The sequence below is a fragment of the Geotrypetes seraphini genome, chromosome 1 (assembly GCF_902459505.1).
Source record: "Geotrypetes seraphini chromosome 1, aGeoSer1.1, whole genome shotgun sequence".
Classification (NCBI taxonomy): Eukaryota; Metazoa; Chordata; class Amphibia; order Gymnophiona; family Dermophiidae; genus Geotrypetes; species Geotrypetes seraphini.
Window position 1 is genome coordinate 237,905,199 of NC_047084.1, and position 18,124 is coordinate 237,923,322.

Sequence of the window (18,124 nt, forward strand, 5' to 3'; positions counted from 1 at the left end):
TGAGCATAATTCGTTCCAGAAGCATGCTCGTAAATCAAAGTGCTCATATATCAAAGCGAGTTTCCCCATAGAAAGTAAGGGAAACTAGCTTGATTCGTTCCACATCCCCAAAAGACACCTCCCCCCCCAGGCCACTAGCACGCTTCCACCCCATCCCCGAGAGCCAGCATCACCCTCCTGCCAGCCTAATCCCTTACCGCAATCGGGCACTGGCACCAACCCATTAAAACCTCAGAGAGTGCAGTAGCCAGAAGGCCTTGAGCATGCCCAGATGCTCAAGGCCCAGCAGAATCAGCGGCAGGCTCTTTGGACACCAGCACGTCCTGTGGGTTGGTGCTGCGTGCCACTGCCCGATCGCAGTAAGGGATTGGATGGGGGGGGCATGCTGGTTCGCGGGGGTGGGAGCTCGCAAATCGAGTCAACGCTCGGTTTGCAAGACAAGATTTGCGAGAGTGTTTTGCTCGTCTTGCAAAACACTCGCAAACTGCATTATTCACAAACCGAGCTTTGACTGTACTTAAAGAGCATCCAGTATCTTCTTACCTTATCTGAATCTTCAGTGTCATCATCCTGGTTTTCATATCTGATTAGCCAGTTATCATTGCCTCTGTCTGCCAAAGAATAATTCTGCATATTTTTAAAAATATCTAACAATTTTGTACTTTATGCCAAAAGACTCATAATCTACTTGATTACTGGTACAGTATTTTGGAACCCGCTTAGGTTTAGGTGGGACATATGCTTTTAAAATTAATTAATTAAAATAATTTATTATTTCTGCTACTTATTTCTATAGCATTACTAGACATATACTCAGCAGTTTACAATCCATTTAAGATAAAATCAGGATAAATAAGATATTTATTTTGAGAATGATTATAGCATGATGGGCATTAAATAGACAAGCAAGGTGCGAAGATTTAAAAGTAACCTCAAAGATGGGCTTTAAGGACTGGATTTGTTTAGAACCAGAGACAGAGCATGATGTCAGGATGGAATTCCTTACTCCTTATTCCCTAAGCCCCATCATGTGCCTTACGATCCAACAATCAAAACTTACTTAATATCCCAACTATAAGAGAACTATTCTACAAGTGCAACACTATTTTCTCTGTCACAACCCCCTCCCTATGGAATGCTCTACCATCAGATATCAGACTTGAAGAATCCTTTGACAAATTCAGATGCAAAAAAATAAGGGATGACACTCCTGGCCAGAGTAATAACCATGAACTGCTTTTAAGAAGTGCTATCCGACACAATTTTATTTGGCATGCTGATGAGAGCTAAGCCTCAAATATCTGCTAATAATAATAAGCTTTTGATGATATTGACAGGAGTTGCCATTCAACAAATAACGTATAACTGGAAAGATTGTACAAAGTTGAATTATTGTTTCTGGTGGAATTCAGTATGTCATGTGTTTAAAATGGGAAGAGCGTTGGCAGTTCAAAAAGGTTACTATAATAAATTTAAGGATGTGTGGGGGCCATTTTTAAATTATTATAATGACTAATTTACACTTTTCCCAATTTTTAATTCTTACATGTGGATCGGGGGGGGGGGGGGTTGGATTTCTATTAATATATATGAATGATAAGATATTATATTCATGTGGTATATTTTTTGTTGTATATGGAAGTGGGAGGGGGTGGGGATTATATCTTTTTGTTGTATGATATGGTAGATTTTCAAGTGATATTGTATTCTAATTGTTTGATATTTACTGTACACTTGTTGTGAATTATAAAATGAATAAAGAATTAAAAAAAAAAAAAGAAGTTCTATCCCCTCCCTATTGTTATCTCCACCCCTTTTTACTTCCCTCTTAATTTATTTTATCTCGATGTACTTTACTTATCCCTACCCACGGGCCCTTTTGCTACCATATGTCTTAGTCTAATCTGTCCTTGATATTTTAACTATGAATGCCTCCCCTTTCTTTTTTTTTTTTTTTTAAAGTTTAGTATTGTAATCAGTCTAGGTAACCTTTGATAGACGGTATATGAAATATGTAAAACTTGGAAATCACTCTGCTGATTGAGCATATCTAAACACAAGGGTATCTCACTCAGTTTAAAAAAATGTAGAAATATCCTAAAGGCAATTTACTTCCATAAATCTAACCACAACACATCTTTTGTCCAAACATTTCATGCAGTGATACAAAGGAGAAAAATATATATGCAGTATACCAAAAAGCACAGTTACTTACCATAACAGTTGTTATCCAGGGACAGCAGGCAGCTATTCTCACATATGGGTGACGTCACCGATGAAGCCCAGATGTGGACAGCCTCGCAAGCACACTTGCTTGTAGAAACGTAGAAGTTTTGAGTCAGCCGCACCACGCATGCGCGAGTGCCTTCCCACCCAGCGCAGGGCAAGTCTCCTCAGTTCAGATAGCTAGCAAAGAAGCCAACCAGGGGAGGTGGGTGGGTTGTAAGAATATATGCCTACTGTCCCTGGATAACAACTGTTATGGTAAGTAACTGTGCTTTATCCCAGGACAAGCAGGCAGCCTATTCTCACATATGGGTGATCTCCAAGCTAACCAGAATGGGATGGTGGGAGCGTTGGCAACTTAGGAGAATAAATTTTGTAACATCCTCTGGCCAAAATGGCCATCCCGTCTGGAGAAAACATCCAGACAATAGCGAGAGGTGAAAGTATAAACCGAGGACCAGATAGCAGCTTTGCAAATTTCCTCAATAGGTGTAGATCTGAGGAAAGCTACTGAAGCTGCCATTGCTCTGACTTTGTGGGCTGTGATTCGACTCTGTAGTTATAATTCAGCCTGGGCATAGCAGAAAGAGATGCAAGCAGCCATCCAGTTGGAGATGGTACGCTCAGAGATTGGATATCCCAACTTGTTTGGATCGAAGGAGACAAAAAGTTGAGGAGCAGTTCTGTGTGGTTTGGTGCATTCCAAATAGAAGGCCAAAGCACATTTACAGTCCAGAGTATGAACAGCTGATTCTCCAGGGTGAGAATGAGGCTTTGGAAAAAAAACACTGGAAGAACAATGGATTGACTGAGATGAAATACTTTAGGTAGGAATTTAGATGAGTACAAAGGACCACTTTGTCATGATGGAACACAGTGAAAGGTGGATCAGCAACCAAAGCTTGTAGCTCACTGACTCTTCGAGCAGAGGTGAGGGCAATGAGAAACACCACTTTCCAAGTGAGATAGTTCAGATGAGCCGTAGACATTGGTTCAAATGGAGGCTTCATCAATTGAGCAAGAACAACATTGAGATCTCAAACCACTGGAGGTTGTTTGAGAGGAGGTTTGACATTGAAGAGTCCTTTCATGAATCTGGAACCCACCGGATGAGCAAGGAGGGGTTTCTCTTCAATAGGCTGATGGAAAGCAGCAATTACTCTGAGATGGACTCGGATTGATGTAGACTTGAGGCAAGAGGTGGATAAGTGCAAAAGATAATCTAGAACAGAAGATAAGAAGGAATGTTGAGGCTCCTTATCACGAGAGATGCACCACGTAGAAAATCTAGTCCATTTTTGGTGGTAGCATTGTCTAGTGGCAGGCTTCCGAGAAGCCTCTAAAATGTCTCTTACAGGTTGAGAAAACTGAAGAGGAGTTATGTTGAGAGGTACCAAGCTGTCATGTGTAGAGACTGCAGGTTGGGATGAAGCAGAGATCCCTGACTCTGTGTAAGCAGAGACGGAAAACCTGGTAGAAGATATGGCTCCCTGCTGCTGAGTTGAAGTAGAAGGGAGTACCAAGGTTGACTCGGCCACCGAGGAGCAATCAGAATCTTGGTGGCATGATCGTTCTTCAACTTGACAAGAGTCTTGAGAATGAGAGGGAATGGAGGGAATGCATACAGGAAGAGATTCGTCCATTCCAATAAGAAAGCATCTGCCTCGAGGTGATGAGGAGCAGAACTTGGGGCAGTTTGTGGGGAGCTGCAAAGAGATCTATTTGAGGCGTTCCCCACTGCGAAAAAATGTGATGAAGAGGCGAGGAATTGAGTGTCCATTCGTGAGATTGCAGAAGACGACTCAAGTTGTCCGCTAAGCAATTTTTCGCCCCTTGGATGTAAACAGCTTTGAGGAAGGTATTGTGGTGGATTGCCCAGTCCCAAACCTTCAGAGCTTCTCAACAAAGGGAGGAAGATCCCATCCCCCCCCCCCCCGTTTGTTGACATAGTACATGGCGACTTGATTGTCCGTCTGAATGAGGACTACCTGGTTGTGAAGAAGATGTTGAAAAGCTTTGAGAGTGTTGAAAATCGCTCTGAGTTCCAACAGATTGATGTGAGACTGACGATCCGTACTGGTCCAGTGGCCTTGAGTACGGAGACCATCAAGATGAGCACCCCAAGCGTAGGTCGACCCAGCCTCCTTCCAGTTTTTAAGATTCTACATCTGACAAATGAGTCTCTTGGATATAACATTTTATTTTCTATTGAGTTTCTCACTATAAAAACATAAGAATTGCCATACTGGTTTAGACCAATGATTTATCTAGCCCAGTATCCCGTTCCCACAGTGGCCAATTCAGGTCACAAGTACCTGACAAAATCCCAAATAGTAGCAACATTCCATGCTACCGATCCCAGGGCAAACAGTGGCTTCCCCATGTCTGTCAATGGCAGACTATGGACTTTTCAAAAAACTTTTTTTAAACCAGCTACATTAACCGCTGTTACCATGTCTGCAGGCAATGCATTCTAGAACCTAACTATTTTCTGAATGAAAAAATATGTCCTCCTATTGGGTTAAAAGCATTTCCCTGTAACTTCGAGCGTCCCCTAGTCTTTGTAATTTTTGATGGAGTAAAAAAATGATTCACTTGTACCCTTTCTATATCACTCAGGATTTTGTAGACTTTAATCATCTCTCTCTCAACCATCTCTTTTCCAAGCTGAAGAGCCCTAACCTAGTTAGTCTCTACTCCATGTCTGGGTATAGGAAATGATGGAATGGGGAAACTGAAACGGGAGACGCTGGATGGAAAGGAGAGAGGGACCAAATGTTATATGGAAGTAGGGGGAGAGACAGAGGTGGCCAATATGGGATGGAAGGGGAGACAGAGGAGAAAGATATTGATGGAAAGGGAGAGGGAGGGAGAGTGGGCAGATGTATAAAAGTTCCCTGTTTGGTTTGTTGTAAATTGAAAATTGCTGTACATGTTATTGTGCTTGTATCTGGTTCTTTGAATAAACAGTTTTGAAGAAAAAAAAAAGTAGGGAAGACAGATTCTGGATAGAACAGGGGAGAGGGAGATAAGAGCAGGGAGAATTGAAAGGGGAGATGTTGGCTGGAAAGGTGAGGGGGCAGACATTGTATGGAAGGAGACATATAGAGAGGAGGGAAATATTGATGGAAGAGGAGGGGAAAGAGGCTTTATGGAAGGAGGAAGACAGAGGCCTGAATTAGAGAATGACACAGGGACACATTTGTCCCCATTCCTGCGAGTTCTTTTCCTGTCCCATTCCTGCAAACTCCATCCTCATCTGCACAAGCCTCATAAGTGTTCGAGGCTTGTGCGGTTAAGGCAGAGCTTACAGGAATGGGGCAGGGACAGGGGGCAGTGACAAAACTAACAGGGACGGGATATGGAAATTGCATTCCTGTGGGGATGGGGACAAATTTGTTCCCGTGTCATTCTCTAGCATGAATGGAAGAGGGAAGAGACTGGAGGGAGATGATGGAAGAGGGGAGATGTATAGAAAGCTGAGAGGGGCTCTGTCTGGAAGTGAGGGGAGAGATAGAAAAGGGAGATACTGATGGAAGGGTAGGAAGAAAAGTGGAAGTGCTAAATCAGGGGGAGAGAGGAGGCAGATGCCGGATGGAAGAGGGGAGAAAAAGGAGCAGATGTTTGGGGATAGACACAAAGGAGGGGAAGATGATGGAAGGGGAAAGACAGGGGGAAAATGCTGTGTAGAAGGGGAGAGAAAGTAGGAAGAGTTGGTGAAAGCCTGGGAATAAGGGAAAGTAAAATAGGAGAGCCAGAATGAGGAAAAGAATGGAAAGCTGCAGGTTGACCATAAAAAAGAGGGAGCTTAAAGACTAGATAGTAAGAACGAATTTATAAGTTATCCTATGCGAAATCGAGAGCCAGTGTGCTTTCTTCAAAAGGGGCGCAACATGATCAGATTTTCCAGATTGATTGCAGTATTTTGGATTATCACCCAAAGTTATTTGAAGCTGTTTCAGTAGCTTTTGCAAGATACCCTTGTATAGCAAATTACAATAATCGAGCTTAGAAATTTCCAGAGAATGAATCAGTATGTTCAGAGAAGATGGCTCAAGAAAGTTCGTCAGTGAATGAATCATGCGCAATCTCCAGAAACAATGTTTTAACACTGCACTAATTTGATCATAATATCTTAGTTTTTGATTGATAACAACTCCGAGAATTTTGACCGATGTAACTGTCTGACGCGTGTCATTGATGCATAATGAGGAAGATAAAGATATACCATCCTTCCATGAAAAAAGCATTGTTTTGGTCTCTGGAATGTTCAGGGACAACATATTACTGCTTAGTCAGTCACTAATTTTCCCTAATTTTTGATTGATATTGTATATTTCATTTGTATTTATTGGGTCTAAAGGATGGAGAAGCTGAATATCGTCAGCGTAAGCGTAAACTGAAAATCCAACGGATTGACTTAGCATTAGTAATGGAGCCACCCTCTAATCTTCAGGTACTCCAGATGATTTTAGCAATAGGTTACAGACCACTAACAGCAGATTAGCAATTTCATGTTTGAGTTGGGTTCTTTCAGTACTCTGGGATGTCTACTATCTGGTCCAGATGATTTATCACTTTTTAACTTGTCAATTTGTCTCAGTACATCTTCCAAGTTCACTAAGATCTCTTTCAGTTCTCCGCATCACCCTTGAAAAACATTTCCAGTTTAGGTAGATCCTACATCTTCTTCCATAAAGACAGAAGCAAATAATTAATTCAGTCTCTCCACTATGGTCCTATCCTCCCTAAGTACCCTTTTTGCTCTTTGATGATCTAACAGTCCCTCACAGGCTATATGCTTTTGATATACCTGAAAAAGTTGTTACTATGTGTTTTTGCCTTTTTGACAAGTTTTTCTTCATATTCTTTTTTGATCTTCTTTATCACTGCTTTGCATCTAACCTACCAGTGCATATGTTGCTTCTTATTTTCTTCATTCAGATCTTTTTACCATTCTTTGAAGGAAGTTCTTTTGGCTCTATGGAGTCTATCTGCTCAGCACCATAGAGTATGACTTTTCCCCGACACAAACACTCAAATCACTGAGCCTTGCATGTACTCTTTGCTTTCTCTCCATCTAAGTCTGATCATTTTTCACCCATTTTCTCTCTGAAGTTTACACTTTCCTTAACTGAAGCTTCTCTTCCTCTGAAATACAGATAAGGAAATGTGCTGGTCTCAGATTTAGCACAGCAAAAGCCATGGGTTTTTGAAATGAGGATTGGAATGGCTTTGACTGGCTATTTGGCAAACAGTTCCAGCACAGTCAAGTGGCTTCTGTTTCTCCTTTTCCCAAAGTGACTCCACTTTAACTGTTAAGCACCTGGGATTAAACCCATGACCTTCAAAAGCAGGGACTTATAGGCAAAGTAAATGCCAGTGAAGAATTATCCTCTAGCAATAAGCAACAAGACATTCCCTTAAGAGAGACCACTGGCCCAGCATGAGAACAAATGATGGTCCAATAGGCTCCTCCAGGGGCTTGTCATTCTCCTGCCCAAAGGTTAATTATTCACTGGCTTTTACATAACTATGCAGGACCTTTGGCTTCAGCTGCAAGTCTAGTCTCTCCTCCCAAGGATGATGTGTATAATCCCCATTTAGCCTTCATAACAGCCAAGCAAACACTAGTGCTCTTTTCATGGCCCCTGTAGACTATAACAGCTGCCAAACATGAATAGATTTTTGGTTCACTCAGTTTGCTGAATTTTACTAATTTAACAAAGTGAATGTATATCCATAGCAAATAGGTTTGAAGAAACAGCATGTCCTTACATGTATAAACTAAGGACAATAAGGTTCAGCATATTAAATACCTGTGTTTCTAATGACATAATCCAAGATAACTAATCTCTCAAACTGAGACTGAAGTTGTTTTCTGGTATTCTCAGGTAAAGGATCAGTTTCAAATTTCCTGAGCCAATAATCAGCTTCTTTGTATCCTTCAACGAACAGTTGGAAGGAGCCAATCTGTAAAAAAACCAATACTGGTAAATATGTATATATACAGTATGTATATATTTTAACATGTTAATTAATTGTTATTAATATTTAACCACATGCAGTCCACTTTCACGCCTTCCTCTCCTCCACTCCTCCCAGTCCAGCATCTCTTCTCAATGCACCCAGGCACAGTTCAATGTCCCCATCCCTACTGTGGCTTAACACCCCAACACAGATCAATGCTCCCTCCTACAAACTAAACTAAACTAAACCTTAAGTTTATATACCGCATCATCTCCACGGATGTTGTGGAGCTCGACACGGTTTACAAGAACTTAAAATATAGGAAGAGAAGGAAAAAAAATATATATAGAAGAGAAGAGTAAGGGGGGATAGAATTACATTTTAGTGAAAAGCCAGGTTTTTAGTTGCTTGCGGAATAATTGGAGGGAGCCCAGGTTCCGCAGCGGGGTAGTAAGGTCGTTCCAAAGACCTGTGATTCTGAAGAGAAGGGATTTTCCCAGTTTGCCTGCATAGCGAATACAACTGTCTTACCATGCTGTCAATATTTGGCCCTGCGGCCAGCAGCAGCCTTAGTACATCAGAAAGGGGTGGGTTGCATACGGCTGCAGGGCTGAAGACTACATGTTAAGCTAGGGGAAAAGGACTTAAGAAAGCTGGACCTGAGGAGTGGAGAGCGGTGAGAGAGAAAATTGGATCTGGGACTAGAGGGCAGAGAGAGACAGAAACAATTGGAAACAGACAGAGGCAGAATTGGACCTGAAGGCAGGAGAAAGGAAGATATTGGGGACACCTGGGTCCCCCCTGCCTCGTGCTTAGCCCACCTCCAAAGCTGCAATATTTGTTCAATGGCTGGTGGGATAGCTGAAGCACTGTTAAGCCAAAGAAATCTACTACTTGAACTGCCCCCTTTTCCCTCATACTACCTTAGGAGCATGAATGAGCCAAGCATGTTTGGGGAGTGCTCGAGGAGCGCCAGCATCACAGCTTGAGGCACCCTGCTGACTTCCTTGATCTTGAGGCAGCACAAAGAGGTAGCTTTCGCAATGGATTTCTTTGACTGGTGGAGCTTCAGCATCCCCACCAGAAAAGTTATGATGCCTAATGTGGGGAGAGGAAATGTGTGCCCCCCCCCCCTCATGTAATGCTGGCTATGCCCTGCCATTAACCACAATTAATCAAAATGCAGCCCTTGTATGTATATAATAATAATAATAATAACTTTATTCTTGTATACCGCAATACCATGGAAGTTCAATGCGGTTAACAATAGAAGAGACTGTCCCTCGAGGCAGTCTTATCAAACTTTCGATTATTCCTGCAGGACGACTTAAGTCTAGGTTGGCCCACATCCAACCATAACCACTTCTCCAAAAATGCCCCTTTGAGATCTGGGCGCACAGTGGCATTCAGAGGTCTAAAAAGTTTCTGCATACATCTAAAAACCCATTTCAATTATCAGCACTTGGATGACCTATCTTAGGTTGTCCAATTGCCAATTTGGGTGGGTTTTTAGACATATTTCTGTTTCAATTATAAACCTCATACTATCCACCAACAAAGCAAATCAAGCTTTCCCAAGACCTGTTGGTGACAGTCTCACATTTCTAAAGAATTTCAAAAATCAAGCAATACAAGCATATATAAGCATATAAGAAGACCATGGAAGTATTCTTGAGCAGTCCTAATATTTATACTTTTATTTCTCAAGTCCTGGTTACATCAATTAAAATATAGACAGCAGATGTAAATTCTCAAAACTGAGAATCTGCAATGGGGACTTTTTAAAAAAATTTTATTCTGGCATAGCTAGTGTTTGTTGATTTATAAATCAGATACTGTTTAAATAAGCCAGAATGAATAATTTAGTAGCGAGGGAATTTTATGAGAAACAGATTGAAAAGTGAAACTAGATGAGAAAAATTTTCCTTCAAGGATACTCCACACTGAACCATCTGCTCCTGGGTGACTGTCATCTTTCCCCCCATCTGTTTAAAAGCGGCTCTATTTCATTTTTAAATGTTAGCACTAGAATCTTGGTTCCATCACGGTTAAGGTTGAGTTCATCCTTTCAGAATAGGCTCCCCCTTTCCCAGAAAGTTGCTTATTTTCTATCTAAATCTCTCTTCCCTGCACCATTGTCTCATCCATACCCTGAGACTAAACCATCCCAAGAGAGGGGAGATATGATAGAGACGTTTAAATACCTAAGTGGCATAAATGCACATGAATCGAGTCTCTTTCATTTGAAAGGAAGCTCTGGAATGAGAGGGCATAGGATGAAGTTAAGAGGTGATCGGCTCAGGAGTAATCTAAGGAAATACATTTTTACAGAAAGAGTAGCAGATCCGTAAAAGTCTCCTGGAAGAGGTGGTGGAGACAGAGATTGTGTCTGAATTCAAGAAAGCTTGGGATAGGCATATGGGATTTCTTAGAGAGGAATAAATAATGGTAACTGCGGATGGGCAGACTGTATGAGCTATTTGGCCTTTATCTTCCATCATGTTTCTATTCTTTAGTGTCTATCTCAACCTCAGTCCTTCTACACCAGCATTCTTCAATACAAGGCTTGAGGGTCAGTGGTTGTCCCCATTCATACTCTGATTCTTCCCTCTCTCCTTAAAGAATGACATGGGGATGGTTTCTTGTGGTTAACCACGAGGATGGGGACAAATTCTGTCCCCATATCACTCTCTACTTTGGAGCTCTGCCTGCCTCTTGGGTCCTGTGCATGGAACTGGGAGCATTTCTGAAAATGCTACCCTTGAGCAGGGGTGCCCACACTTTATGGGCTTGCGAGCTACTTTTATAATGACTAAGTCAAAATGATCTACCAACAATAAAATTTAAAAAAACCACAAAGCACACTGAAAGGCAGAGAAAATGTTAATTATTCATATTCCGGGTTTTTTCAAAGAGATCACGGCAGATGACTCTATGCAATGTCACCTCAGTAACAAAATACAAAAATAGACTGTATTGTTATTGCTACTTTGTTCATATTTATTGAAACACTCAATAAAACAGATTTAACATGATCAACCATCCTCTGACACACATTAAGTTTATATATGTATGATTAAGAGAATTATAATTTTTTTTGTGTACATGTACTTGTGTGAGAAATGTATTATGTATGTTCTAATTGTGAACTGCTGAGAACTTTGGATCATGTCGCATATAAATATGTAAATAAATATTGTTCCTCCCTTTCCATCCCCTTAGACCCCAAAGCCTGCAACCAGGAGCCCAAGCTCACAAAGGCCGTGAACGCAGAAAAATAAAAGGAAACTTCAAAAGTGACAAAATGAACTCAAAGGGGCAGCAACAAAAATAGGTAGGTCACATTCAGCAATTAAAAGCAGAAAGGTCAAGAAAAACAAACTAATAAAGTCACACAACAGCTTTGTAGAAGAAACAAAACTAAGGGTCCTGCATGGGTTAGATGGACAGGAAGATACTTGAACATCATGATTGGGCCTGCTAAAAAGCTCCTAGAAAATGTAAGAATGCTGGGTAACGTAGGTACCAGGGCTCTATGCATGACACACATCACCTACATGTGAGAATAGCATGTCTTGCTTGTCCTCTTGCTTCACTTTTACACACTTCTCAGTTTTATTCTTACTTACCTTGATCCTTAAGGATCGCCTTAAATATCTTTATCATTGTAAACTATATTTGATGGTTACCAAGCCTATACATGTTGTATATATAAAACAAGTACAGTGGTACCTCGGTTTACGAGTGCACCTTGCGAGTGTTTTGCAAGACGAGCAAAACATTTGCAAAAGTGTGGCTCGATTTACGAGCGCCTCCCCCTCCCCCGCGATCCGGCCCCCCCCCCCCCCCCCGCAATCCTGCCCCCCCCAGCCGCGATCCGGCACCCCCCTCCACCGCAATTGGGCACCCCCCGCCGTGATTTGGCACCCCCCGCCCCGCCGCTTCTTACCATCTGGGCACCGGCACCGGCATGTCCTGTGTTTGGTGCCGGTGCCCGAAGATCAGCCTCCTCTTCTGCTGGGCCTTGAGCATCTGCGCATGCTCAAGGCCTGCGAGTTCACGTTCAGAATGCAGATGCTCAAGGCCCAGCAGAAGAGGAGACCGATCTTTGGGCACCAGCACCAAGCACAGGACATGCCGGTGCCAGTGCCCAGATGACGGTAAGAAGCGGCAGGGGGGTGCCAAAACGCGGCAGGGGGGTGCCGGATCGCGGGGGGGGAGGGTGCCGGATCACAGGGGGGCCTTCAGGGGGAGCAATGCCGGTTCTCGTGGGGGAGGGGAACCTATCAAAGCAAGTTTCCTTTATTTCCTATGGGGAAACTCGCTTTGATAAACAAGCATTTTGGATTACGAGCATGTTCTTGGAACGTATTATGCTCGTAATCTAAGGTACCACTGTATTACATCGGAAGGTCAAAAAACTGTTGAGACAAAATTGGAAAACTCAATCCATTCAGGTTTCCTTTCTAAATACAAAAAAAGAGATGACACACTATTGTTCTGTTCACATCTTTTCTATAGTTTGGGGCATTTTTTTTAGCTTGTCAAAATAGGTGCGACTTACCTTGGGAGGAAGTCCTACACGATTAAATTTTCTTCCAAACGTTGGTACTTTTTCTAATGCATATTTTTTACCTCTCGATTTTGCACGGTCAATTGCACTGTAGTTGAATGTTTCACTGACAAGACAGACAACCTTTAAAATATATACAAGTCATAAGCTGAATGACAATGTGAGATGTATTTCCCTGCAATTGTCTCTCTGACAGCAACAGATCAATAAGTCATATTTATAAAAGTTAAGGCAGCTGTCAAGTTATCCTCCAATTTTTTTTGTCCGAGAAGTACAATTGGAAAAAGTATGACAGGTTAAATTACAACTTTTGGTGGAATTCTCTATGTCATATATACAAAATGGAACGTACAATAGCAACGCAAAAAGGATATTTTGGTAAATTTCAGAAGATCTGGGGACCATTAACAGATTTTTGTAATGAATGATTAACTTTTCCCAAGATAAGATATTTGATTAGAAAGGAAATGGGTGGGTTTTATTTTTGTTATTTCATAATATATGATTATATCAATAGTTTCTTTTTTTTTTTTCAATGTAAGGGTACTTGTATGTAATATTGTGATGGGAGGGATGGGAGGGGAGGATTTTCTATTTAATAAGAATAATTTAAATATTAGGTTTATTACATAATATTTAAAATATTATAGAATATTAATTTGTAATGAATTGTTATACTTAATGTATTATATGAGAGTTAATCAAATGTATATTTTTAAGTTCATATGAGTTTATCTGCTACACTTGTAACATGCAAAAATGAATAAAGAATTTAAAACAGAGCAGTACAGTAGATTGCTATTGCCATTTTTCATATTCAAAAATGACCCATGGACAGATCTGTATTTGCAAAACCATTTTGTTTCATCAAACGCTATAACTATACATTAGGTTTTAGATGACCCACATGCATCAAAAACAGCTGGTTAAGACAGCTTGAGGTTTAGTTGTGATTTAAGGCATCCAATTAAGAAGAATATCAGAAGTTTCATGCAATTATTGCTTTCACACATTTAAAAAAAAAAAAATTAGTAAACTCAAAGTATTAATAATATAAAAACAGAAGACAAGTGAAAGTTACTGTGGGCAAAATCTTACTGAAATAAACACTTGGGGCTCCTTTTATCAAGCCGCATTAGCGGTTTAACGCGTGTTAAACCACCGGCCGCACTAGCCGCTAACGCCTGCCTTGAGTAGGCGGTAGTTTTTTGGCCAGCGCGGGTGTTAGCACGTGATTAAAAGTCGTGCGCGCTAACCCCGCTAGCACGGCTTGATAAAAGGAGCCCTTGATCTTTGATCTCACATTGCCTCTTTTATTATTTGTTGTGTTAAAGCTCATTATATGTATTTGTTATTTGGACAAATACTATTTGGTACAGCTCTACTTTACCTAAAGGACATTTTCAACTTTGCTATGTTCAGCAATGTAAGTGTGAAGATTTTCTCTCACCTTAGTTTTAGGCACTATTTCTAGGCCCAGCTTGCTGTCTACAAGGGATGCACCAGCCTCAGAAAGATATCCCTGATTAGGAACTAGACAGCCACGGCCAAAGCAGCAAGGGCAACAGATCTTGTGAAAGTATTTAGTCCATTTTGGGTTTAAATGACCATAAGGTTCTTCAGATTTTGGCTTAAACACTCCAATTATTTTCTGAACAAAGACAAAACAGTTTAAAATATTTATATATTCTTAAACTTCAAATAATTTAATTTATACAAATCTTAATAAATAGAATTCAAACAGAGCATAGATAAAAGGGAGAAATTATGTCTTACATGATCATTTTCTTTCCTTTAGTCACAGCAGATAAATCCAGACACCTGAGGGTTATGACCATTTACCAAGCAGGAAGAGATAGAGCATTAAACTGAACTCTGTCATAGAGGTGGGTAAGCTCCTTGGTCAACCAGTATTTCTCATAACAAAGCAGAAAACCATGGAGCTACAGTACTTCCCTGAAATTTGCAGGGATTCTGTTCCAGGACCCCCCGTGAATTTTGAAAAACTGCAAATACGGTTTATCATTTGTCAAAAGGCAGGAGAGGGCAGCTGGGGTGCCGGCGGGTGCAGAAAATCACTCACGGTATGCTCCAACCGCCTCTTCCTGTTACTAAAATCAGGCTGCACTAATCAGAGTTAGTGAATAACAGTTCTAAAGATCATTTGTTGAGGACTAAGATTGTATAGGTCAGTTACTTAAGTACTTCAGTAACAGATGTGTTTTTAGGCGTTTCTTGAATTCCCTATAAGTAGTAGGCACGAGCAGTTGTTCCAGGTCTTTACCCCATAATGCTGCTTGATGTGAGAAAAGATGTTGTGCAAAATGATTTCCACTGCCCCTTCATCAAGAGTAAGATTGAAAAGCCATCTTTGAAGTGATCTTCCACAAACTGAATTTACGATTTTGAAAGTGATGTCCATGATAGTCTGTGTTGAGTCTCTTGCTTGCCAAAACTTGCTGGTGAATGATGCAGTGGTAAGAAAGGAAATCTGGGAAGTCGTCATGTTGTCTACAGAGGGCTATGAAACTGTGAACCTTACCTGTCATTGCTCTTGCTCCATCAGATAGAAACATAGAAATAGACGGCAGATAAGGGCCACGGCCCATCTAGTCTGCCCACCCCAATGACCCTCCCCTACCTTTCTCTGTGAATAGATCCCACGAGTCTATCCCATTTGACCTTAAAATCAGGCACGCTGTTGGCCTCAATAACCTGAAGTGGAAGACTATTCCAGCGATCAACCACCCTTTCAGTGAAAAAGAATTTCCTGGTGTCCCCGTGCAGTTTCCCACTCCTGATTTTCCACGGTGCCCCCTTGTTGCTGCGGGACCCTTGAAAAAGAAGATATCTTCTTCCACCTCGATGCGGCCCGTGAGATACTTGAATGTCTCGATCATGTCACCCCTCTCTCTGCGTTCCTCGAGTGAGTACAGCTGCAACTTATCCAGCCGTTCCTCGTATGGGAGATCCTTGAGTCCCGAGACCATCCGGGTGGCCATTCTCTGGACCGACTCCAGTCTCAGCACATCCTTATGGTAATGCGGCCTCCAGAATTGCACACAGTATTCCAGGTGGGGCCTCACCATGGATCTATACAATGGCATAATGACTTCAGGCTTACGGCTGATGAAACTCCTGCGTATGCAACCTATGATTTGCCTTGCCTTGGATGAAGCTTGCTCCACTTGATTGGCAGTCTTCATGTTCTCATTGACGATCACCCCTAAGTCTCGTTCTGGAAACAAATCTATGCAATGGAAGATTACACTTTGTCACAAAAGAACAGAAAGAACTGAATATTTCCTGACCGATAGTTCTCCCTTTTAAAGAAATCATTCCAAGTAATTCTTCTTTAACACTGAAGTCTTCAAAAACTGTCCAGATAAAGACTAGTAACTGGGCTATGTCTCTAAAGGTCTGCAGATTCATCCAGTTGGAATGAGAAAGCAACACAATTTGAAACATCCTTCAACAATTGTTCAGTTTTGTCTCTGCACATCTTTTCTATTCGCCGCACAACGGTGTTTCTTGACAATTGTACATCTTAAATAGCAGCTATGATCTCTTTCTTATTTTTAAATTCTTCAAAAAGATTGTCAGCTGCTTCAAGAAAACAATCTTTTACAAATTCCCCTTTAGTGAAAGGTTTGCATTTCTTTGCAATCAGTTTGCTGACCTTGAAGGATGCTAAGGTTGCATTGACCGAATGTGACCTTGGCTTTGCCATCAACTGTTTCTGAGTAGCCAATTTCGATTTAAGTTCTTTGAGTTTCAGTTTACAAATTTCACTTTTGGGTAGAAATCAGCATCAAACTTATTGCTATGCAGAGCCTTATAATGATGTTCCAGATTACCCTTTTTGGGCAAGGAAACTGGGGCGTTACAATTTAGACAACACTTGTCTTTCACCATGATGAAGTAGTAGTCCATTTCCCATTCATCATGAAGTGATAGGTTTTGCTCTTCTTTGGAACACTCATCTTCATCATTCTGGGGTGACTGCATGTAAGAAGGCCAAATCTGCTAAGTTGGTATAAACACTGGCTGTCACCGTCCCAAAGTATTAAAGATCAACAGGAACTGAAGACCTCTGGATGATGTGTAATACAAGGACTGGAGATGCCAAAGCCACACATGCATGCACTTCTAAAAGTAAAAATAAGAATTCATTATACTGGCACCAATAATCAAATACAACCAAACAATCATCAAAAACACTCAAACACCTGTCCAGCAAAACCAGATAAAATCAAATACCGCCAAACAAGTTCAAATACCACCACACACGATTTAATAAATTCTGCACAAAGTGTAGAATCAACGCAAAGGCAAGGCAAAATAAAATTGAAGTGTAGAATCAACGTAAAAGCTAAGCAAAATAAAATTGCAGAGGCAAGCAAAAAAGTCACAGTGGTTTAAACCAATTTGAAGGCAAGGCATAGGCAAATTAGAACAAAATTGGAAAAGCCCGCCAAAATCACTAAATTGTTGACACTTTGTTGTGTCTGCCCAAAAACATTTAATGAAAGTGAACTATAAAGCGACCAACGACCAGCATTCGACACAACTAATATGGTATGTGTATTCAGGTAAAGCCAGGGCGAATAGATAACACACTTCTAAGGGGGGTGTTGGGGTAGGGACAGGAATGGGTGATTCTGAGAGGTAGGAGACCAGGTATGATGCCAGGCCTGTGGCATATTGTCGTGGGGCATGGGGGCGGCCCCCTGGGGTACCCATAAACTATTGGCACGAAAACAACCACCCCCCATTACACCCACAGGCAGGAAAAAAAGACAAAGGATCAGCAGTGGCGGCAAGCCCTTGGCAGACGATCTGCCGGCACGAGCTCTCTCCTAGCAAAGGGACAAACAGCTAGAGAGATGGAGACAAATGGGTCTGGTGATCTACTTTTGACCCCTCCACGATCTACCTGTTAGACATGTCTGGTATAGATGGACAACGAGGACATATCTATTCAAAGTAGAAATACAAATAGCTAAATACACAAGAATAGTAAACAAGAATAATATTTTGAGATCTTATAAATGCAATTCATGAAAAGGACCCCGACCAGGAAACTGCCTAACAGGCAAGTAAAGTGGAGGCCTACAGACCACCACCAGAAACACTGCAGAAGAAGGGAGATCTCCAGACAAATGCAGCATGAAAAGGTGCATGCCAAAATGAAACCATGCAATTAAATAGGCCCCACAAACAGCACCACTCAAGACAGGAGGAAAGAGCCTAATCCTGCCCGGCAACATGAGAGCAGGGAATCCAAAGACAGTATTTTCCCTAATACACTGCAATCTCGCCTGCAACACAGGATTGAAACACAAGGTTATACTC

General features: G+C 41.4%; 1 protein-coding gene across 2 annotated transcripts in view; it reads right to left on the reverse strand.

The window, feature by feature from the left end:
- PI4K2B (phosphatidylinositol 4-kinase type 2 beta) overlaps window positions 1-18,124 on the reverse strand; it is a 73,970-nt gene that overhangs the window by 28,510 nt on the left and 27,336 nt on the right. For both annotated transcript variants that reach the window (XM_033948253.1, XM_033948246.1), the window contains exons 3-6: window positions 14,220-14,420; window positions 12,761-12,892; window positions 8,046-8,199; window positions 544-611 (exon numbers count right to left, since the gene is read on the reverse strand). In XM_033948253.1, coding sequence (XP_033804144.1) covers window positions 544-611; window positions 8,046-8,199; window positions 12,761-12,892; window positions 14,220-14,420 — 555 coding nt within the window. The remainder of the gene's footprint in view (window positions 1-543; window positions 612-8,045; window positions 8,200-12,760; window positions 12,893-14,219; window positions 14,421-18,124) is intronic.